At 44.6% G+C, this 24,577-nt stretch overlaps 1 protein-coding gene across 16 annotated transcripts in view; it reads left to right on the top strand.

The window, feature by feature from the left end:
* The window catches only part of RIMBP2 (RIMS binding protein 2), a 758,298-nt gene that overhangs the window by 607,934 nt on the left and 125,787 nt on the right, over positions 1-24,577 (top strand). For all 16 annotated transcript variants that reach the window (XM_040347437.1, XM_040347489.1, XM_040347429.1 and 13 more), the window contains one exon: positions 3,046-3,201. In XM_040347437.1, the coding sequence (XP_040203371.1) occupies positions 3,046-3,201 (156 nt within the window). The remainder of the gene's footprint in view (positions 1-3,045; positions 3,202-24,577) is intronic.

Here is a 24,577-nt window from a genome sequence, read left to right as displayed (position 1 = left end):
TTTCTTTATTTTCATGACTATGAAAATTGTAGATTCACACTGAAGGCATCAAAACTATGAATTAACACATGTGGAATTATACATAACAAAAAAGTGGAATTATACATACCAAAGATCTCTTCTGCTTGTTGCCTTTCTTTAGCAGTGGTTTCTTAGCAGATATTCTACCATTGAGGCCTGATTCACACAGTCTCCTCTTAACAGTTCTAGAGATGTGTCTGCTGCAAAAGGTGGCTACTTTGAAGAACCTAGAATATGAAATATATTTTCAGTTGCTTCACTTTTTTGTTATGTATAATTCCACATGTGTTCATTCATAGTTTTGATGCCTTCAGTGTGAATCTGCAATTTCCATAGTCATGAAAATAAAGAAAATAAAGAAAACTCTTTGAATGAGAAGGTGTGTCCAAACTTTTGGTCTGTACTGTATATGTTTATTTGTTCTATGTCAATAACTTTGTAGGGTGCATATTTGAAAGTCCCTGTTATTTGCTATTTTTGTGCTTTAGTTTTCATCTATTTGGAGTCCCATGTTGGTGCTCTGTGCTGTTTTCTTCTGGTGAATGTCCCCTCAGCAAGCCACTTGCTGAAGGGGCACTTCTGCAGGTGATCTTCTGAGCCAGGCTGTGTGCGTCTATAGACAAACACACAGCATGGCTTGGCCAGCAGTTGATTGACAGCAGTGAGAGCCTGTGGCTCTTTGCTCTGACTGTTCTCAGCAGGAAGAGAAGAGCTTTGGATCGTAAGAGAGAAGCCAGGTTAGATAGAGCGGTGGGGGAACGGGAGGGATTTTAAAACAACTAGTGAGACATTTTGTACCTTATTGCAGGGAATGATTTTTCATTTGTTTTTTAAAGTGCAATATATAGCATTTCCATACATTTTCACTATTCTATTGGAAATCACAGCGCATGAAAATGCACAGAAATACAGACATACCTAATTTTTTAAACCACACCGCATTGATCTAAACAGCCTCACTGAATAACATTGTGACTGGTGCCTTAACAGTTTATAACAGTTTATAACGTTTTTGACTATTAGAATTCCTGTTTTATTAACTCTTGCTGCTAATAATGAAAAACAAAATAGCTTACATGGTCTTGTGTTGAAAAAAATATTATTTGGGCCTCAAATAGGCAGTTAATTGGGCTGTAATGAATGAAACATCTGTACTTCTTCATCTGTCTGATAAAACATTTATCAAGGATAGACAACTGGGAACATGATACAATTGAATTGGTGGAAAATTATTACAGCAATAAATGTATAATTTAATTAGTAATATTTAACTTTTCTCAGGATTTTAAGTTGTGATCAATCGCCACATCATGATATATTTCAATTCGAAGAATATTGACAATCAGCTATACACATGGGCCAGTGTAATTGCTGTATTGTATATGTAAACATGATTCTCCCAGCATTATTTGTATGATTGGACATTTATCAAAGATTACAGTAACCTAATTTCTTGGTAATTGAGTGACGTGACAGGTGTGAGCAGATGTAATTTAGATTACATTAAATTAATGAAACTAGAGTACATTGGCCTACATTTTAAAGGGCACAGCTCAGTTATTCAAGTGCTACATGTCATAGTGGGTAATAATGTGGTAATTGTATTCCAAGTAACATTTTCTGTTCTAGTTTACTCTTTACTCTTGCTCATTATGTATATTTAAGTGATAGATATTAATGAAGACTCTTCTTCACATGACAACTCATTGCATCAAATATTGCATGTTATTCTTCTAAATCGTAAGCAGTTAACATATTGGTGTTATAGTTGGTCAATAAATTTACAGATTATAGTCATGAGAAAACAGTAACGCTATCTAGCCATTTTTGACTACATCTGGCAACAATCCTATATCTAATGAAACTTGCAGATGCCCACTGAATGACTTCCCTTGAGGATGATATCACTCAGACAGGGTAAAAAAATGGTATCAAGCGCTATTGTGTTATATCTCCACTACTCTCCTGCTTATCCCTCTCTGGTATATTGACTTTACCTTGAATACTTGAGTGAACTGTCAATCCTACTTGTAGGCACCCCCTAGCTGCAATATGTGGTCACACTTCCAGCTAGTGGCCTACACAATTGTGAATTATCCCAGGGCTGGGCAAACACATTGCACCTCATTTAACAGCACTTAGCAGGTACAGTCACAGTAACATAGCTTAACTTAGTTCCAAGCATGCAGCAGGATTATAGTCCTACAAGGTGGTTGACAGAGTCCAATTGTAAGGGGTAATGAGGGTGGACATGAGAATGGTAAGAACTGTTCCAAGCATAGGATACAGTGCCGGGTACATACTTGTAAACACTTCTAATACTGTCCACATTGTAGGTGTCACAGGAGAGATGCTGCGGTACTCATGTTATTGGTGCATAGTAACCTGTCAGATAGGATCTCCCATCCTATTTTTCCAACTACATGCTTGGGGCCTCCCAAAATTAGCATACTTGTGTGTCCTCTCAGTGCTACATAATTTTTCTCTCTCTTCGTCTCATGTCCCATGCAGAAAAGCATTCCTTAACAGTTGGGGCACAGACCTGTTTCCTGCAAGGGGCAGCCAGGGGAATTCCTCTATGCTGTTAGACGATGATGTTGCCTCTCTGCTCTCTTCCCATGTGAGCACTCCCTAAAAAATGGTGGGCACATATATCACAACCATGTCAAAATGGCCATCCAACTCTCATGGGAGATTGTTACAGACACTGGCTTCTCCAAGATGGCCACCTGGAGCCCAGGGGAAAACTTAGTCCCTAATGAGTTCCTGCCAGCCTGAAAAAGCAACACAGTGCTCTCTTCAGGTCAGCACTACACCTTCCTACATACTATAATGCACCCTTATGTGTTTGTAGAGGACTTTTCTTTAATGTCTTATTTATTTTGAGCCAATTAGCAGCATTACAGACCTGTTAGCAAAGATGCAGTTGCTGTTTTTAGCTGCTTTGATCTTCTCTTTGTCTTTCCATTTTTTTTAACTAGGATTATTGACTGGTATGCACTTTTGTTTTTATCATGCGATTAGCCACACTATTGTCCCGGTGATGAATACCATACTGAAAGCAGCAGAGGCTCAGATTTATCTGACATCTTGGAAGAAGATGAAGAGGAGCTTTACTCAGAAATGCAGCTTGAAGATGGAGGCAGGAGGCGAAGTGTAACCTCTCATAACACCCTTAAGGTAAGGAAATGACATCTAAAGACAACTTCTACGTTCTGTGTTTTGGGAACACAGTTTAAATAGCTGAGGTTGGTCTTATTATTATTGATTTGATCAGTTGTTTTGCTGCGTATTAAGTACACAGTGTCTCCTGGATCAAAAGGTTTTCTGCTTCAGATTTTAGAAAGTGAGATTAACAGTTATACAAATAGCACTTCAGTAGGAATTTTGCATTTTAAAAGCATAAAGTGCATATTTATAATTCTATATATATATTATATATATTCACTACTGTGCAACTGTTTTAGGGCTCTTTCACATGGGCGGACCGTATGTCCGCTTTTTCATCCATCCGTTTACGGATGAAAAAGGGACATACATTGATCCCGATCTCATCCGTGTCCGCAATCCTCCGATTCTGCAGACGGAGGAAAACCCTATTTTTCCATCCGTCATCGGATCGGGTGAACACGGACAGACGGTCCGTGTTCATTCGATCCCTCCAGAGCAGAGATCTGACAGGGTGGCCCCTGCACAGTGTGCGAGGACCGCCCTGTCATCCGCCGACTTAGCGGGGATCAGCGGAGCGATCCCTGATGAGCAAGCGGAGGTTAATGGGGCGGATCATCACGGATCCGTCCTGTGTGAAAGAGCCCTTAGGCAGGTTTAGAACATTTTGTAAATTAAGAATGCTTTTAGAAATAGAAATGTTAATAGTTTATTTTTATCAATTCAATTTTTTTTAAGTAAATGAACAGACAATGAAAACCAAATCAAATCAATAATTGGTGTACCCACCTTTTGCCTCCAAAACCGCATCAATTCTTCTACTTGCACACAGTTTTTGAAGGAACTCAGTAAATAAGTTGTTCCAAACATCTTGGAGAACTGACCAGAGATCATCTGTGGATGTAGGCTGTCTCAACACCTTCTGTTCCTTCATGTAATCCCAGACCGACTCAATGATGTTGAGATTAGGGCTTGTGGGTGCCAAACCAACACTTCCAGGACTCCTTGTTTTTCTTTACACTGAAGATAGTTCTTAAAGATATTGGCTGCATATCTGGTGGCGTTGTTCTGCTGCAGTACAAGTTTTGGGGCCAATCACATGCCTTCCTGATGATATGGCATGATGGACAAGTATCTGCCTGTATTTCTCAGCATTGAGGACACCATCTATCCTGACCAAATCTCCAACTACATTTACCGAAATGCAGCCTCAAACTTGGAAGGAAACTCCTTCATTCTTCACTGTTGCCTGTAGACACTCATTATTGTACTGCTCTCCAGCCCTTCAGTGTACAAACTGCCTTATTCAAGTTTTGACTCATCAGTCCAGGGCACTTGCTGAGCCTTATTTCAACATCAGAAGTATGTCTTTTTGGCTGCAATTCTTCCATGAAGACCACTTATGGCCAGACTTCTCTGGACAATAGATGGAGGTACCTGGCTTTCACTGGTTTCTGCCAGTTCTGTGCTGATTGCACTGCTAGACATATTCCGATTTCGATGGGAATGAATCATGATGTGTCTTTCATCTGCTGCATAAGATTCCTTGGCCGACCACTGCATCTACGGTCCTCAACATTGCCTGTTTTTTTGTGCTTCTTCAAAAGAGTCTGAGCAGCAGATCTTGAAACTCCAGTCTGCTTTGAGAGACCTTGCTGGTGTAGTATAATTACCTTGTATCTTGTTGCTGTGCTCAGTCTTGCCATGGTGTATAACCTGTGACATGAAACTGTCTTCCACAACCTCAGCTCATTAGCAGAGTTTGGCTGTTCCTCACTGAGATTCAAGCCTCCTACACTGCTTATTCAGTTTCAGTTAAGAACTGTTTCTTTTTTATTAATAAAAGTTTTTATTGAGTAAAAACAAGCAACATATAAAATAGTGAAGTCGGTAACAAATTAAAGCCACATCAGTTATGCTGGTTACATTTGAACTCAATACATAAAGATATAGCATGATGTTAACATTGTTCAACAAACGTTTCACTTAAGCTTAGGAATTACAAATGTTTGTTAAGTAGAATGAAATCCGCCGCCTCTGGAGAGGTACACAGAGAACAGAGGACCTCATTGGAAACATACAGAAAAGAAAATTAAGAGATAGACCTCATGAGATTTGAATAAAAAGTAAATAAACAAATAAGGATCAAAATTACCCTGTTGGGGTATCACAGGTACAAGTAGGTTCTATAAATGGTAGACCATAAACAACAGAAGTAGGTTGTCAAACTCCTAATGCCGCGTACACACGATCGGTTCGTCTGATGAAAACAGTCTGATGGACCATTTTCATCAGACGAACCGATCGTGTGTGGGCCCCATCAGTTTTTTCCCATCGGTGAAAAAACGTAGAACCTGTTTTAAAATTATGTGATGGTTAAAAAAACAATCGTCTGTGGGGAAATCCATTGGTTAAAAATCAACGCATGCTCAGAATGAAGTCGACGCATGCTCGGAAGCATTGAACTTCATTTTTCACAGCACGTCGTTGTGTTTTACGTCACCGCGTTCTGACACGATTGTTTTTTTAACTGATGGTGTGTAGGCAAGACTGATGAAAGTCAGCTTCATCGGATATCTGATGAAAAAATCCATCAGACCGTTTTTATCGGATGAACCGATCGTGTGTACGTGGCATAAGAGGTATAATAATTTCTCAAAAATGCATTCATCTTGTTGTCAAACTATCATAAGCTTCAGAGTATTTAAACTGAAACCAGGCTGTCAGGGATCGGATGGGAGACTGATTTGATGAGGTCGGCCTCTGTTATATCTCCTGTCCTGGCTCCCCTGAAGGTGAAACAGAGGAAGCCAAAGGACAAGAGGGACACGAGTGCCTGGAGCCGGGGGTCCCTAGGGAACACCTTGGCAGGGTTCAGCGGCCTGGAACAGACTGTAATGAGCTTAGCAGGAACAGGTAACAGCCAGGCAGGTAACAGCCACCGGGTCAAATACTAGGAAAACACACAGGATCAGAGCAAGGTTTAGGAACACAGCTGAAGATCAGTCAGCAAGGCATAAGAGCCCAGACTCCCTTTAAATAGGCTGTCTGGCACCAAACTGAATTAGGCTCGTACGTGTGCGCGTGTGCCCGTATCTGTGCGCATGCGTGCCCGCAATTGCGAGCTCTGGCACGCATGTGCGAGCCTGTGAGCCATTCTATGGCAAAGGCTATGCGCTTGCGCACATCTATGTGCAAAGCTTCTTACAGGAGTTCCCTGACGCAGGCAGACCATGTTTTGTGGAACTTTTTTGAAAGTTTAATTTGCTATAGTGAGTGTTTCTTCCATTTCTGAGATGTGGTTTACTGTATGAGCCCATTCTCTTAGTGAGGGGGTTGTCGGCAGTTTCCAATATTGGGGGATCAAAGATTTTGCAGCGATCAGAAGGTGTATTGTCAGGGATCACTTATATTTGCCTAAAGGGACATTAGAAATATGTAGGAGACAACATGCAGGAATGAGTTTAATCTTAGTGTCAGTGATACGGAGGATCAATTCACAAATTTTGCTCCAGTAAGAGGCAATTTTAGGACAATCCCCCCAAATATGCAGCATACCTCCTGTGGCCTCTCCACATCTCCAGCACAGATTTAAAGCCAACGGGCACCTTCACTGGTGTTGCATACCAATGGGATAATAATTTGTAAGAATTCTATTGTAGTCTTGTGCTAATTGAGCGTTTATGCACTAGAATACATGCTTTCTACCATTGAGTATCTGTAAAGTGTGCTTGAATAACTGATTCCATTTGGCTTCTGAATCTGACCGAATCCTACTTATCAGCCTGTTGGAGATAGGAGTGCATTAAAGAGGTAGTTTTCTCAGTCTGTTTGCCAGTCAAGCAAATGGATTCAAAGAGTGTAAGATCCCTGATCATTTTGCCTTTCTTATCAGGTAAAGGAAAGTAATGGCATATTTGCCTCTAGTTCCAATGTGTAAAGGTTGAAGGTGAGAGGTTACTCAGCAACTTATTATATGTTGAAATTTTGCTTGCGACTACACAATGTTAGGCTAGTAGGGGAGCTGCATCTTTTGTGAGAAAGACTTTCGAACCTATGCGTGGGGGGAAATTTGGATTGCTGAAAAGTGGTGTAAGCGACCCTGGGACTGTGAATGTATGGTGTATTAGGGCAGTTTTGTGAAAGACTTTTATAAGGACTGTGTTTCAACCTACATATGAAGTTGATAATCATTAGCACCTTCTTAGTATAATTGGTTAATCATACACCCAACATTAATCCTACAAAATCCCTGACTTTGTACAAGCATACAAAGTGTAAGAATTGATGCAAGTTTGAAGCCAAAGGGTAGTCACACCAAATATTGCTTTGATTTAGATTTTTCTTCTGTTCACTCACTTTGCATTTTGTAAACTGATAAAAATGAGCAATTAATATATATATTATATATATTTAAAGCATTCTTACTTTACAGCATTTCTTCAAACCTGCCTAAAACATTTGCACGGTACTGTACATATACACATTACTGCTTACCAAGCATGTACTTGACAAAAGTAACTCACTGAATGGCCAATGAGTAGCATGTATAAGGTAAGGATCTTAGTTTATCATGCATGGATGAAAAAACGATGTTATGCAGATAGGTGGAGTTTGCTTATTAAATGACAGCTGTGTATAGATGTCTTCTTAGTGGAAAATATAAACTGTATTTTTGCATGAAGCAGGCTTAATGAAAGTGAGCCCCCACAAGTTTGATAAAACCTGATCACCTTGAATTAAAAGATGCTTGATGTTTTTTGTCAAAAGGTGTATTGAAGAAAAAGTGTCTGCGTCTAAAGAGCAGTGCAGGCTTGTTTTAAAGTTCACTTGTATTCTCACTTGTTGTAATCTCTGTATACAATGGTATAAATAGCATTACGTACATACAGTATACAATGGTTTAAATAACATACTGTACATATATAAATTATATCAGTAGGGCTGTAGGCTTAAAAAGAGGTAAACTTGATGAGGTAGACTCTATGACGGATATCTGTATTCACACATTTGTGAGCCACTGTTCTAATGGATCATGTCCTCACACTATTCCTGCTGCAGTCTATTAATGGTAATATAGATTGTTTTGATGCTTTTACAATATGATTTCAGTTGAACCTTCTTGTATCTTAATGAAACCTACCTAATCATGAAGGCTGTTTCTGCCATTTAACTTGGCATCCAAAATCCTTCACTCGCCATATTTGCAAGCCACCGTTTTTAAGCATTTTTGGAAAATTATAACCTTGTTCACCTAATGAAATGGCAGACATAATTATTCCCAGAACATTCAGCTAACTATGTTGTGTTTCTTTTATATGGTGGCCAAGTAGTTAGCAATTTTTCCTTGCAGTTCTGGGTCATAGTCACACCTTTCTGTGCAGACTTTGTATGCTTTGCCCACCTTTGTTAATTTTGTGCGTGTATAGTTTTCATTCCACTATCTGAAAACACATTGGCAGGTTTATTGGCTTCCTTCCATGTAATCCTAGTTGCAGTTAGCTGTGAAAGGAATGTTGGATTGCCAGCTTCTTAGGTAAATATAGATTAATGTGATTGTTTGGGATATATGCTGTGTAATGTAATGTATACTGTGGGAGCCAAGGAAATACTGGAAATAAATACATCACTTTTGTGGAGGTGTCAATGAAAATGTCAGTTTAGGAAAACAGACCTTATGCAATTCAGGGTGGTTCTAACCCCTTAGGTATAGTTCTAATACTATAACCCATCAGGCTTTATTTACAAAGAGGGTTCTCTATCTAGATCCCTCTCGAGGTGGCTAGACCAGGATTTCTCAACCAGGGTTCCCATGAAACCCTTGGGTTCCTTCAGAGGTTGCTAGGGGCTCTTTGAGCAATGAGAAATGTCTGCCTCTTAGATAAGTTCCCACTGACACCATTGATCTTTTTAGTTATCTGTGAGGGAGGAATTCTTCCCAATGACCACAAGTGTAAGGCCGCGTACACACGATCAGTCCATCCGATGAAACTGACTTATGGTCTGATGTGCCTATACACCATCAGTTAAAAAAAACGATCGAGTCCAACGCGGTGACGTAAAACACAACGACGTGCTGAGAAAAATTAATAGCATACTAACCGTCGGTTTTGACCTATCGGTTAGGCGTCTATCGGTTCAATTTTAAAGCAAGTTCTAAAATTTTTGACCGAAGGGTAACTGACCGATTGGGCCCACACACCATCGGTTTGGACCGATGAAACGGTCCTTCAGTCCGTTTCCATCGGTTTTGACCGACCGTGTGTACGCGGCCTAAGAAGCATTCTTCCCAGTGACCATCACATCAAGATGTCAAGAGTTGTAAATATAGTAATTTTTAGCAGGGGTTCCCTGGAATTGGAATTTTTTTTCAAGGGTTCCTCTGTGTTAAAGTTGAGAAAGACTGCTATAGACTATTGGCATGCTGAAATTTAAATAATTCTTTCTCTTCACCTTCAGAGTAGCACTTCACTCTTTCTCTTTGTTCTGTTTCCCATTTAGGGTTAGATTCACAGCCTATTAGAGGATTACATTTTTAATGATAATTTGACAGTTCCTTTTAACCACTTAATGAATTATAAATAATGTACATCAGATCTGCAGCTCTAAAACACAGATCTCTGTTTAACACTGTTTATATGGAATACACTGGATGGTAATTTACGTTTAGTTAATGGCAAAACAAAATATGCCTTATATAGAATAAGGAAGTGGTTGTACATGACAAAATTGCTATTCTAATGACAAACTGGAAAGAAGCAGTAATAACTAATCTACAATTGCAGTTGAAATGCACTTTAACTCTTTTTACAGTAGGTGCACGCGATATTGTGTCAATCTCGCTCCCTTTCTCGGCAAGATTGAGCACCTACGAGCCCCATCGCGGGAGCCAGCGCCGAGCTGGCTTGCCGCGATGGAGACAGAGCTGTCATAGAAGCGACGGGAGATCCGACTTGGATTCCCGCCAATTCTACACGTGTGCGGCGTTTGTTATGAATCCTGAGGGGGAAGTCCCCGCCGGATTTTAAATAAAAATTCGGCATGGGTTCCCCCCTCAGGAGCATACCGGGCCCTTAGGTCTGTTATGGGTTGTAAGGAGAGCCCCCCTACGCCGAAAAAAACGGCGTAGGGGGTCCCCCTACAATCCATACCAGACCCGTATCCAAAGCACGCTACCCCGGCCGGTCAGGAAAGGAGTGGGGACGAGCGAGCGCCCCCCCCCCCTCCTGAGCCGTACCGGGCTGCATGCCCTCAACATGGGGGGGTTGGGTGCTCTGGGGCAGGGGGGTGCACTGCAGGGCCCCCCCACCCCAGAGCACCCTGTCCCCATGTTGATGAGGACAGGGCCCCTTCCCGACAACCCTGGCCGTTGGTTGTCGGGGTATGCGGGCGGGAGGCTTATCGGAATCTGGGAGCCCCCTTTAATAAGGGGGCCCCCAGATACCGGCCCCCCACCCTAAGTGAATGGATATGGGGTACATCGTACCCCTACCCATTCACCTGGAGGAAAAGTGGTAAAAACACAAATAAAAAACACAGGGTATTAAAATATTTGATTAGTCTGCTCCGGAGGCTCCCCCTGTCTTCTTTAGCTCTTTTACCAGGGGGAGCTTCTTCTTCCGATCTCCGGGGGTCTTCTCCTGCTCTCCGGGGTCTTCACCGCTCTTCTGTGACGTCTTCTCCGCTCCGGGGGGTCTTCTTCTATGTTCGCCGCTCTCCGCTCTTGACTTGGCGCACCCAGGTTCTTCCTCCCGCTGTCCGGTGCCTTCTCCTTCTTCCGCCGTTCTGTGACATCTTCTCCTCTTCTTCCGCTGTTCTGTGACGTCTTCTACTTCTCCCTTCAGGCCGCTGTGCTGTGACGTCTTCTCTTCTCCCGATGCTGACACATCGCCTCTTCTCGCTGCAATGGCGGGTGCGTGGCTTGCATCGGATTTATATAGGCCTCACAGTCCCATCATGCTCCGGTAGGTACCACGTGGGTAGGTATCACATGGGTAGGTACCAGAGCATGATGGGACTGTGAGGCCTATATAAATCCGATGCAAGCCACGCACCTGCCATTGCAGCGAGAAGAGGCGACGTGTCAGAATCGGGAGAAGAGAAGAAGAGAAGACGTCACAGCACAGCGGCCTGAAGGGAGAAGTAGAAGACGTCACAGAACAGCGGAAGAAGAGGAGAAGACGTCACAGAACAGCGGAAGAAGGAGAAGGCACCGGACAGCGGGAGGAAGAACCGGGGTGCACCGAGTCAAGAGCGGAGAGCGGCGAACATAGAAGAAGACCCCCCGGAGCGGAGAAGACGTCACAGAAGAGCGGTGAAGACCCCGGAGAGCAGGAGAAGACCCCCGGAAATCGGAAGAAGAAGCTCCCCCTGGTAAAAGAGCTAAAGAAGACAGGGGGAGCCTCCGGAGCAGACTAATCAAATATTTTAATACCCTGTGTTTTTTATTTGTGTTTTTACCACTTTTCCTCCAGGTGAATGGGTAGGGGTACGATGTACCCCATATCCATTCACTTAGGGTGGGGGGCCGGTATCTGGGGGCCCCCTTATTAAAGGGGGCTCCCAGATTCCGATAAGCCTCCCGCCCGCATACCCCGACAACCAACGGCCAGGGTTGTCGGGAAGGGGCCCTGTCCTCATAAACATGGGGACAGGGTGCTCTGGGGTGGGGGGCCCCCCCAGTGCGCCCCCCTGCCCCAGAGCACCCAACCCCCCCATGTTGAGGGCATGCAGCCCGGTACGGCTCAGGAGGGGGGGGGGCGCTCGCTCGTCCCCACTCCTTTCCTGACCGGCCGGGTAGCGTGCTTTGGATACGGGTCTGGTATGGATTGTAGGGGGCTCTCCTTACAACCCATAACAGACCTAAGGGCCCGGTATGCTCCTGAGGGGGGAACCCATGCCAAATTTTTATTTAAAATCCGGCGGGGACTTCCCCCTCAGGATTCATAACAAACGCCGCACACGTGTAGAATTGGCGGGAATCCAAGTCGGATCTCCCGTCGCTTCTATGACGCGCACGTTGGAATGTGCTGTCACTATTCCAGTGAGTGCGAGATCTCGGCGAGATCTCGGCACCATGTCGCCGAGAATCAGCGCGATGCTGTCGTGCTAAAAACACAATATCACAAACACCTACTGTAATTTAAGGCAATAAAGGAAAATGTAACACATGCAGAGAGGTTTGGGGGGAAAAACCGTTCTGTGATACAAACAGCATCAACAGAACTACTGTATTGTTTTTGTACTGAAATGTATGTAGATGACCTTTAAATGCTGCTGTATTTAATTAATAAATTAAACTGCTCAGAAAAGGGTCATTTAGGTCTATGGAAGCCCTTCATTTAAGGGAATAAAGGAAAAAGTAACACACGCAGAGAGATTTGGGGAAAAAGCCTTCATGTCATACAAACAGCATCAACAGAACTACCGTAATGTATTTGTATTGAAATGTATGTAGATGACCTTTGAATGAAGCTGTATTTTATTAATAAATTAAACAGCTCAGAAAGGGGCTGTTTAGGTCAATAGGAGCCAACATCCTCTATATAAGGTTTAGAACATCCCTGATACATGTAATAATTTTTAAGTGTATTGGGGCACCACCAAGTGGTCGTGTTAGGTCATTTCTGCTTGTTCGACAATCGTTCTATTATGGTATTATATTTAAAGATATATACTATATTTATCAGAATAGCTATCTATAATACACAGAAATATTGTAGAAGCACCCCCTCCCCCCCTCACACACACACACACACCCCTCCTATCCCTACAAATATATATTCAGGTTTCTTTCATCATTAGTTTAATCCACCAGAAACAAGTTCTCTTAATCTTCTTAGACCCATTGGATACAGGTTCCCCTCCCCTACTACTTTTATGCCAACCATACACATTTTTATATAACACTTTCATCAAGCTCATTACTGTTTGTGCCCTCAGTGAGGAGATCTCTGCTACTTCCTGTTCTGATGTTGAGCTTTACATCAGGGGCGGACTGACCATTCAGGAACTCGGCACTGCCCGAGGGCCCCATGCCACTAGGGGGCCCCATCAGGGTTGCCAGCCTCAGTAAAACCAGGGACAGTATGTAAAAATCTGTGTTTTTTTTACATCTGTCCCTGAAATGGCAACATCTGTCCCTGAAATGTCCCTTACCGACACTCTTTTGGTCTAAAAATCCCAAGTTTATAACTGCCCCGCCTCTCCAGAACCTTCTCAGTGTATGTTTACTGTATGTGTATATTGTGTGTGTATACTGTGTGGCCCCATATTTTCCTATTGCCCGGGGGCCCCATAATCTCCTATTGCCCGGGGGCCCAATAATCTCCTATTGCCCGGGGGCCCCATGAGTTGTCAGTCCGCCCCTGCTTTACATTGTTACCCTTCAATTTCAGACCTTCTTGTGAAAATGCTATTTGAATACCTTCAATATATTCTAAGCCAGAAAATAAAATTAACTAAATAAAGACACTGGGCCAGATTCACGTAGAGCGGCGCATATTTAGTTAGTCGTAACGCATGTCATTTTGTGACGTAAGTGCCGTATCCACAGAGTATTTGCTCCCAAATTTGCGCCAGCGTAACGTAAATTCGGAGGCGTAAGGCGGGGTAATTGAAAGTGGGCGTGCTCCATTGAAATGAGCCGTGACCCCATGCAAATGAAGGGCCGGCCGTACTGCGCATGCGCGCATGAATATGCACCTCACTGGGCATGCTCAGAACTCGGCCCGGCGCAATCAGTGAGATAGAAAATAGGCCAAGCATACTTAGTGAGATACGCCCTGTGTATAAATAGCCCCAGACAAACGCCCCTCCATTGCAAAAGTACATCCCTGTGTTCCCCTTCCTGAAGTAAGGTGCTTTTGTTCTGTTGTCTGTGGCTGTTTGTTGGTTAGTGTAGTAGTGTTAGAGTAAAGATTTATTGAAGTAGGAGATTGTAGTGTTTGTTTTTTCTGAGTGTTTTTTGTGTCTTTTTTTTCTGTGTGTTTTTTTTTTTATTTGTATTAGCTGTCTGTTTGTGCGGTTTGATTTTGGTGTCTGGTTTTTGCTGTATGATTTTGGTGTTTGTTTGTTCTGTGTCTTTTTGTGTTTGTTTGTTCTGTCTGATTTTTGTGTCTGTTTGGTGCTGAGTGCTGTGTGGTGAGATGGCTCCAAAGAGGAGAAAGCTCAACTTCTCGGTGCATGAAAAGCATATCCTTGCTAGGGCGATCACCCGATTTGGGTGATATTTGCATGGCCCTGAGAGCCGGGACATCCCCCCGGCCAGGAAGAGGGCGATCCTTCAGCAGATTACTGATGAGATCAATGCGGGGGGGTGAGACGAGGACCACCAGTGGGATCACAAAAAAGATCAATTATCTGAGGAGCCTGGTCCGTGACAAGCTGGCCAAGGTAAATGCCCATGCCAGGGGCACTGGCAGGGGCCCACCTTGCACCATCAGGTGGACAGATGAGGAGCGTGCGGTGGCCCTGTGCTTCCACAGCCAGCAAGTGGTGGGCCTGCCTGGCTTTGACTCCGATGAGGCCGTGAGGACAGGTCATTTTTTTTTCTCTATCTGGCGAGTAGCATGTGTGGGGGGGGGGTAATATGTGCCAAGTGTGTGGATCCTCCAACCTGTGTATGTTTTGTGTCATCCACAGATGGCCAGGAGGTTGCTGGGCCATCAGGCCAGTCTGCTCCATCCCCCGGACAACAGGCTGCTGAAGAGCCCCAAGAAAGGCAGGAGTCCCCAGGGCAGGGGAGTGGCCACACCTCACCTCAGAAGGAGGTTAAGGGGAAGGAGGATGAGGGGGGAGGTTGAGGATGATCGGATGGACCTTTCCAGGGAAATCCTTGGCCTTTTAGATGTGGCTCCCCCTGAGGCTGGCAGCAGTCAGGCCTCCATCAGGGGTAGCCCCTCCCACTCCTCCCCCAACAGGGCTCCCCCCAAGGGTCTCTCTCTCCCCTCCTCCCAGGCCACAAGCCTCAGCTGCAGGCAGGAAGGCCACCCAGAAGACCAGGGGGGTGGCCAAGTTCCTGCCTGCAAATCTGCGGAGGGACCAGGCCCGTCAGACCCAACATCTGGGTCAGGTCACCCGGACTTTGGCCCAGATGGAGGACTCCATAAAAGACTCGGTCACTGAATTGAGAACAAACTCGTTGGCGGTCATAACTTGTTCTTGTGACCTGCAGGCCGCCACAGCAGGCGTGGCCCTGGAGGTGAGTGCCCTGACCCAGGCTGTCCACGCCAATACCCAGGCTGTCCAGGCCAATACGGCAGCACTCACTGTGTGCTTGAACAGGATAGCCGTGGCCTTGGAGGGCAGGCCAGCAGTTGTACAGACACCAGGGGAGGCTCCTCCTTCCCCTGCTCCCCCCCCATGAGTCTCCCCTGGTTGGCCGTGGCCGGCCCAGGCGTAGCTCACGCCACCGTTAATTTAGGGTGTACTTTTGATTTTTTTTTTATTCTACTGTGATTATGATTTGTTATATTTGTGTGAATGATGTATGAATGTGGGGGTGACATTCCTGATGAAAAAAGGGTGTCACCCTCATTTTTGGTGGAGTAGGGATCCCCAGGACCAGGGAGAAGTGATCCCAGGTCCATGTGAATGTTGTATGAATGCACAGTGACATAATTGGAGCCTTGGCGTGGCGTTGCTGCTCCCTAGTACCATGCGGGGTACTTCGGTCTAATCCAATTCGATGAGGATGTGGGGTGTGTGTGCTAGGGACCACAGTGGTGTGCATGCATGCATTCTCATTGTTCCATGTTTAATGTGTGTGTTTACTGTGCAAAGATGCCTTCTGTGAGGCGTCTCCTGGCTGCTGTTCCCTCAGAAGACGGGGTACCCTCGGTCAGGGGGGGATTGTCTGGTTCGGGGGTCAGGTCATCACTTAGGTCAATCTCCAGGCCCCTTCTCACTGCAAAGTTGTGCAGCATGCAACATGCACCGATGATCTGGCACACAAAGTTTGGGGAATACAACAGGGTACCCCCAGACTTATCCAGGCATCGGAAACTGGACTTCAGGAGGCCAAAGGTGCGTTCCACCACTGCACGGGTACGTATGTGTGCAGCATTGTAGTTTTCCTCTCCTGGGGTTTGAGGGTTCCGGAATGGAGTCATGAGATGGGGTCCAAGTGCATATGCAGAGTCACCTGGAAGGGAAAAGACAGGAGGATGTTAGTCATGCATGTGCCCCTCGTGATGTCTGCATCATGGGGGGGGGGGCAGTCATACCTGACACCCATGTCACTCACCAACCAGCCAGCTGTCCCCATACACGTTCTGTTCAAATTCTCTTGGGATGTTGCTTTGACGGTATATGAAGCTGTCATGGCTGGATCCTGGGTGTTTGGCACGGACATGCCATATGAGGTATTGGGCATCGACTATCACCTGTACATTGATTGAATGCCAATGCTTCCGATTGCAGTACATGTGCTCTGTCTCATGGGGGGGCTGTAGTGCCACATGTGTGCAATCAATGGCCCCCACGGTGCGTGGGAATCTGGCAGTTTTGTAGAAATTTGTCATTGTCTTCATCCGCAGGTCCTCCTGGGTGGGTTTGATGATTTGGTTTGCCATGCGTCTCAGGATTGCAGGGACAACCTGGTGCACACATCTGCTAATGGAGGATTGTGACATCCCAGCCAACAATCCACTTGTGCGCTGAAAAGTGTCAGTGGCAAGGAAATGGAGTGTTGCCACTACCTTGACCAGTGGCTGCAGTGCATGTGCGTGGTGTGTTGGGCTGGTGATGTCATCCTGCAGGGTTGTGGTTAATTCCATGATGGCTTCAGGGCTGAATCTGAAGTTGCAATACACCTCAGAAACAGCCATGCCAAAGACATCTATGCGTCTGCGGTATATCCTCTCCTGTGCCCTCCTCCTCCTCCGTTCCCTCCTCCTTCTGTGTTCCTCTAAAGTCACTAGTATAGCTATGAGCATGGATGCCTCTGGCATGTTGGCATACAGATTGTTGTCCTGCAAGTGTGTGTGCTCAGCTCTTCCCTAACGGTGTTGCTTTAGCTGACCTGTACACGGCTGGTGCAAAGTTAAGGCACCTTTTATAAGGTGTAAAATCCCGCTGTGAAACTAGCAGATGCACACAGGGCGTAGCCTACGCCGCACAAGCGTACTTTTGTGGATCGCCGTATCTCCCTCATTTGCATATTACACTAGCAAATCAATGGTGTGTCTAGCGTATTTTGCGCTCCAAGATGCGCCGGTGTAATCGTTTTACGTCGGATGGAAAAAAATGGTTTTCAGGCGTATCTCGTTTTGAGGATACGGCGCATAGATACGCGCGGCGCTTTTTTGAATTACGCCGCGCATCTCTAGATACGTCGGCGTAAGTGCTTTGTGAATCTGGCCCAGTATTCCTGATGGACACTTGTTCTGGGTCAGTGACTTGTTATTGAAGCAATTTGATCAGAATACCTACAGAATACCATCTAGGGGACTAGCATGGGTGACAGGCAGCTTCCTTTATCTTTAAACTAACACATTTCACTCTTTTGTACATAGGGAAGCATAAAGTACAATACATATTCCTTTCAGTTATACCATTTTAGTTATACTTTATTAAGACGTGTTTAATAAAGAAATGGCAATTACATATTCAGAAAGGTTTGTTTTCTCCTGTTAAAATCGGATTATAATTTAAATCTGCCTTTCATTAACTCAGCCAGGCATATCAGATATTTACATGTCTAAGTAAAGCAATGATGAGACTAAAAATAAAAAATAAAATCTCGGTTGCGTTAATTTATCAAAGACAATTATTCTTTTAGACACTTTTATACAACAGATTATTGTATGCAAAACAGCACTTAAAAATATTGTCATTATTGTTCCATATTGTAACAAATCAATACCATTTAGGCCACGGCATCTTTATTTAGCTTCCTTTTAGGGAGAGTAATAGACGAAAACATATGAAGCAGACCCATACTGAGCACTTGCTAATTAGTTGTTTAAAGTCCCGTAAATGGTCAACAAGAGCCACATGTGACTCCCAGGACCCCTGGTCAGTGATTATTTCGTTGTATAATGTACAGTAGCAATAGGAAAACTTGACTTGTGGGTAATAATTTTGAATGTTTATCATGATCCCTTTGCTCACTGTCAATGTCTACTTCACTTCGCTAGCTTTTTTATTTTTATGTGACGTGCTGCTGAGTACATAAAATTAGAAAACTTTTTGTGCAGACAGGTCGTTGGTTGGAATGTCTTACAGGTGCCAGATAAAAGGCTTATTAGGAAGGATAATATACATAAAGGCCCGGATTCACAAAGCACTTACGCCGACGTATCTCGAGATACGCTGCGTAAGTGTAACTATGCACCGTCGTATCTGTGCGCCGTGCCCACAATCTGAGATACGCCTAAAAATAGGATTCCTACGACCGACGTAACTTGCCTATGCCGTCGTATCGTGGGCGCATATTTACGCTCGGCGCATTTGCCGCTCCCATTGATTTTCTATGCACATATGCAAATGAGGGACATACGCCGATTCACGAACGTACTTGCGCCCGGCGCATAATATACGCGGTTTGCGTAAGTCGTACGTCCGGCGTAAAGTTATTCCCCATATATGAGGCGCAACTCATGCTAAGGTATGAACCAGGGAACACAGCCGTAGTATTTTACGTCGTTTATGTAGTACGTGAATAGGGCTGGGTGTAGGTTATGTTCACGTCGTAGGCAGTGATCCGTCGTATCTCAGTGAGTAGTTCCGACGTGATTCTGAGCATGCGCACTGGGATACGTCCACGGGACGGCGCATGCGCCGTTCTTTTTAAGTACTTCTATGACACTTGGCCCATCATTTGCATGGGGTCACGCTTCATTAGCATGGCTCACGCCCACTCCCACCTACGCCGAGGAAACCCAGCGTATCTTTAACCACTTCCCTACCGACGCATTGTCAAATGACGTCGGCAGGAACCCTCCCTCGATCCGGGTGGACGTCATATGACGTCCTGTATTCCCGGCGTTCTAGGGCACCGCTCGTTACCCGGCGCGCGTGCCCAGTGGCCGTGATTGCCGCCGGGCACCTGCGTTTGCCGGTGATCACGGCAGGAGTGTGGATGTGTGTGTGTAAACACACAGATCCACCTCCTGTCAGAGGTGAGGAGACCAATGCTGTGTTCCCAGAATAGAGGAATACACATCGGTCTCCTCCCCTTGTGAGTCCCCTCCCCCCTACAGTTAGAACACACTATAGGGAACATGTTAACCCCTTCAGCGCCCCCTAGTGGTTAACCCCTTCCCTGCCAGTCACATTTACACAGTAATCAATGCATATTTATAGCACTAATCACTGTATAAAAGTGAATGGTCCCAAAAACGTGTCAAAAGTGTCCGATGTGTTCGCCGCAATGTCACAGTCACAATAAAAAAATCGCAGATCGCCGCCATTACTAGTAAAAAAAAAAAATGCCATAAATCTATCACCTATTTTGTAGACGCTATAACTTGTGTGCAAACCAATCAATATACGATTATTGCAATTTTTTTTTTTTTACCAAAATATGTAGAAGAATACGTATCGGCCTAAACTGAGGAAAAAACATATGTTTTTAAATAAATTGTGATATTTATTAAATAAAAAAAGTAAAAAATTGAGTTTTTTTTAAAAAAAATCGCTCTTCTTTTGTTTATAGCGCAAAAAATAAAAACCGCAGAGATGATCAAATACCACCAAACAAAAGCTCTATTTGTGGGGGGAAAAAAACATAAATATTTAGTTTGGGCACAGTGTTGCATGACCACGCAATTGTCATTCAAAGTGCAACAGCGCTGAAAACTAAAAATTGGTCTGGGCAGGAAGGGGGTGAAAATGCCCTGTATGGAAGGGGTTAAGAGCGAGTGGGAGCAAGTGCTTTGTGAATCCAGTGCTTGCCTCTCTGCGCTGCGTCGGCGTAGCGTATATTAGAAACGCTACGCCGGCATAAATATGCGCCAATGTATGTGAATCCGGGCCAATGTATATATATCTAAAATTTATAGTCCAGTTGCTTTTTGTAGAGCAGGGGTAGGCAACCTTTTGAGCACAGTGTGCCGAAAAATGTTTTCAAAGGAATTGAGCATGGCGATTTTATAAAAACAAAAATGTCAACTTCACACTCTCAATCACAAAAAGGATTTTTTATAAGGTAAATGCTGTAAACTACTTAGTAGTGAGAAATTAACATCCTGCTCTCTCACGCCTCAGATCAGCCCCAATTCCTGCAACTCCACACCTCAGATGAGCCCCAATTCATGCACCTTCATACCTCAGATCACTGTAACTCCTGCAAATCTGTTTCACCACTGTACCCCCTGCTCACCTGCCCCAGCGCTGTAACCCCTTGCACATCTACCCCACCACTGTACCACCCTGCTATTCTGCCCCACCAATTTTCCCCCTTTCTCATCTGCCCCACCACTGTACCTCCATGCACATCTGCTCCACCACTGAATTATCTTCTCATCTGTCCTAACACTGAACTTATCTGAACTTATTTGCTCATCTGCCCCACCACTGTAACCCCCTTTCTCATCTGCCCAATGACTGTACCTCCTGCACATCTGTCCCAGCTTTATTCCCTCTGCTCTTCTGACCCACCACTGTAACCCCCTGCCCATGTGTTCCACCGATGTACCTCCTTTCTCCTCCTGCACATCTGTCCCACCTTTGTTCCCTCTGCACATCTGCCCCACCTCTGTACCTTTTCTCTTCTGCCCCAACACTGAACCCCCTGCTCATCTTTCCCACCATTGTAACCACTACTCATGTGACCCAACACTGAACTCCCCCTGCTCATCTGTCCCACCACTGTAACCCCTGATCATCTGCCCCATCACTGTACCCCCCTGATTTTCTGTCCCACCGCTGAACCCCCTTCTCATCCCTCCCACCACTGTACCTCCTGAACATCTGCCCCACCACTGTACCCCCATGCTCTTCTGTCCCACCACTGTAACCCCCTCTGCTCATCTGCCCCATTAATGTACCCCCTTTCTCATCTGCCCTACCTCCCTACACATCTGCTCCACTGCCTTATCCCCATGCTCTTCTGTCTCACTACTGAATCACTTTTGCATCTCTCCTAACACTGAACCCATCTGCTCATCTGCCCCATCACTGTAACACGCTTTCTCATCTACCCCACAAATGTACCTCCTGCACATCTGTCTCAACTATGTACCCCCTGCTCTTCTTCCCCACATCTGTTACATAGTTAAATAGTAAGTGAGGTTGGAAAAAGACACAAGTCCAGTGTGGTGAAAGGAAGCAGAGATGTGACACATCTACCTGTCCTGGCACACTCATCCTGCTGATCCAACTCTCACATCCAGCCCACGTGCTTGTATGTGATACCACATACAAGCATCTGGAATGGATGCGCAATGATGATCTCAGTTTAGGGGCATTTTCTGAAAGCAGTGGGCCTGTGTGCAGGATCATAAGTTGGGCCCCCGCAGCTGAGAAAAGTGGTTGGGTGCAATTTTCATTGCGCTGAATTCTGGCTGTGGCTTAAAGGGACACAGAGTACAGGGGTTCAGTAGTAAGTGATGCAAAGGTTCAGGAATAATTTCAACAAAGTTCCCAGAAGTTCAACAGTAATTCCACAAACTGTCACCTGGTTTTCTCAATCACAGTGAAATCTCTTCTTTCTGAGATTGGTAGCGGCAACCAAGCGAGTCATCTTCCTCCAGCAGGACTGTGATTGGCTTTAGCAGTGGCCAAGACATTCCTCATCCTCCTGGAAACAGGGGCCACCCCCCCCCCCCCCACCCCAGAACTGCACCCAATCTATTCCCCATCACAAAAGCTAACAGCTAATTTAGAGAACCAAACAATGCTTCCGATCTTTTACAATGTGTGGGGGGATAAGTGCCTCCCCCTCAGTGCAGGTGCGGCGTGGGGAATTTTGAAATTGGAATGAATTAGTGTCTCACTAACACTTCCCTGCGCTGCTCTGCTGATGGGGAGGGAGTCGCGTGCTGGCAAAAGAGGCTTTGTGTGCCGCTTGCGGCACCAGTGCCGGGGGTTGCCTACCGTTGTTGTAGAGTATTTAAAACCTAATTTAATTTTTAGCAATCCTCATCATATTTATTGACCTACGCTTTCCTACTCCCTGACCTTTTTTATGTTATAGTTATTTAGTGTACCATTTACACAAAAGTACGTTTTATGCCAGTTATGCATGCTTCTCCAGCTCTGTATATACCAGCCTGGAGGTGCCTTTCCAGTTGGTATAACCCTTATGCTGCCACACAGTGTATGTGCTGCTGGCCTCATATTTGCTAAATAAAGCTGATGGCTCATATGCAGTGTGCAAAAGCATGCCCCTGAAACCACGAGGAACACTGAGTGGTTGATATAACAAATGGGTAAGGGAGTCAAGAAACAGCTTTGCATATACTAAGGCATGAAAGTTTTGTCTGGAGTGAATCTGTAAAAAATCCAAAGAAAAAAAAAGATTTTCATTAGGGGCTAGAAACTGCAGGATTCATTAAATATTTGGTTTCTTAATTTAGTGAGCTGATGCAAGATGAGTCGGCACTGAACCTAGAAAATATAGGGTATGTTTATTTGAGCTTTTCTTTTTAATTGGGAGAGCTCAGTTCAGTCTATGTAGGTCACCCTCACATCATGTGTAATAAATTACTGACTACAACTATTTATCTTTGTCCTATGTTTGCTTGCTCATTCCTGCTAAAATAATGATATTCAAAATTTAAAACTTGATTCACAGAGCTTGACTATAAAATTTCAATAGGAATTCCAATTAAAAACAAAAAATTATGGGGCAGATCCACAAAAGGATTACGCCGGCGTATCTACTGATACGCCGGCGTAATTTAAAATTTCCTGCGTCGTATCTTTGTTTTGTATCCACAAAACAAGATACGACGGCATCTGGGATCGATCCGACAGGCATATGTCTTAGGCCTTGTACACACGGTCGGACCAAACCGATGAGAATGGTCCGACGGACCGTTTTCATCGGTTCACCGATGAAGCAGGCTGATGGTCTGACGTGTGTACACACCATCGTTCCAAAAACCGATCGGGTCAGAACGCGGTAACATCAAACACACGAGGTGCTGAATAAAACGAAGTTCAATGCTTCCAAGCATGCGTCGACTTGATTCTGAGCATGCGCGGGTTTTGAACCAATGCTTTCTGTACTAACCATCGGTTTGGACCGATCGGGCAGCAGTCCATCGGTTCGGTTTTGAAGCATGTTTTAAAATTTTGGACCGAAGGAAAACAGACCGATGGGCTATACACACGGTCGGTTTGGACCGATGAAACTGAACCTCGGTCCATTCTCATTGGTTTTGTCCGACCGTGTGTACGGGGCCTAAGTACGCCGTTGAATCTAAGCTGCAATTTTTCGGCGGCCGCTAGGTGGCGTTCCTGTCGAAATCCGCGTTGAGTATGCAAATTAGCTAGTTACGCAGATCTACGAACGTACGTTGGCCCGGCGCATTTTTTTACGCCGTTTTCGTTCGGCTTTTTCCGGCGTATTGTTAAAGCTGCTATATGGTGGCGTACTCAACGTTAAGTATGGCCGTCGTTCCCGCGTACAATTTTGAATTTTTTACGTCGTTTGCGAATAGAAATTTGCATAGAATGACGTCACCGTCATAAGCATTGGCTTCTTCCGGTCAAATTTCAAGCATGTGCACTGCGATACCCCCATGGACGGCGCATGCGCAGTTAAAAAAAAAACTTTGTTTACGTCGGGTCACGATGTATTTACATAAAACACGCCCCCATTACATCCATTTGAATTCCGCGCCCTTACGCCGCAAGAGATACACTACGCCGCCGTAACTTATGGCGCAAATTCGTTGAGGATTCGAAACAAAAAAAGTAAGTTACGGCGGCGTAGTGTATCTTAGATAAGCTACGCCCGGCGCATTAATGCGCCGTTGTACGTGGATCTACACCTATGTGTTTACTGAGGGCCAAAGAGTATGAGGACTGTCAACCCCTTTGCCCTTTAGATGTAGATTACATCAACCCAAGACAGTCACCAGGACTGCTGAAAATAAAATAAAAATATAACATTTTGGGATAGCAGAACAAAAACAACTGTGTTTGGAATAGATTATTGATAGTCTATTGTGACAAACATTTTCACAGATTTTGGAATCTACTGAAGATGTGTTAATTACTGTATATTTTAATGATCCTTTCTGTTAAACAATGCTTTCGGTGATATCCTGCTTCAGGTTGAATGAAAATTATTGGTTTGTTCCACGTCAATGGCTGAACTGATGGCACTGCAGAAATTACATGACTTAACAAGTGTTCTTTCTAGTTTCTAACCTGCTAAAATTCATTGTAACCAGCATGCATTAAGCACAGAGATATCCACTTAAACAATCAT

The sequence above is a fragment of the Rana temporaria genome, chromosome 1 (genome assembly GCF_905171775.1).
Source record: "Rana temporaria chromosome 1, aRanTem1.1, whole genome shotgun sequence".
Taxonomy (NCBI): Eukaryota; Metazoa; Chordata; class Amphibia; order Anura; family Ranidae; genus Rana; species Rana temporaria.
Note: the sequence above shows the minus strand (reverse complement) of the source record. Positions and strands in the feature narration are given on the sequence as shown.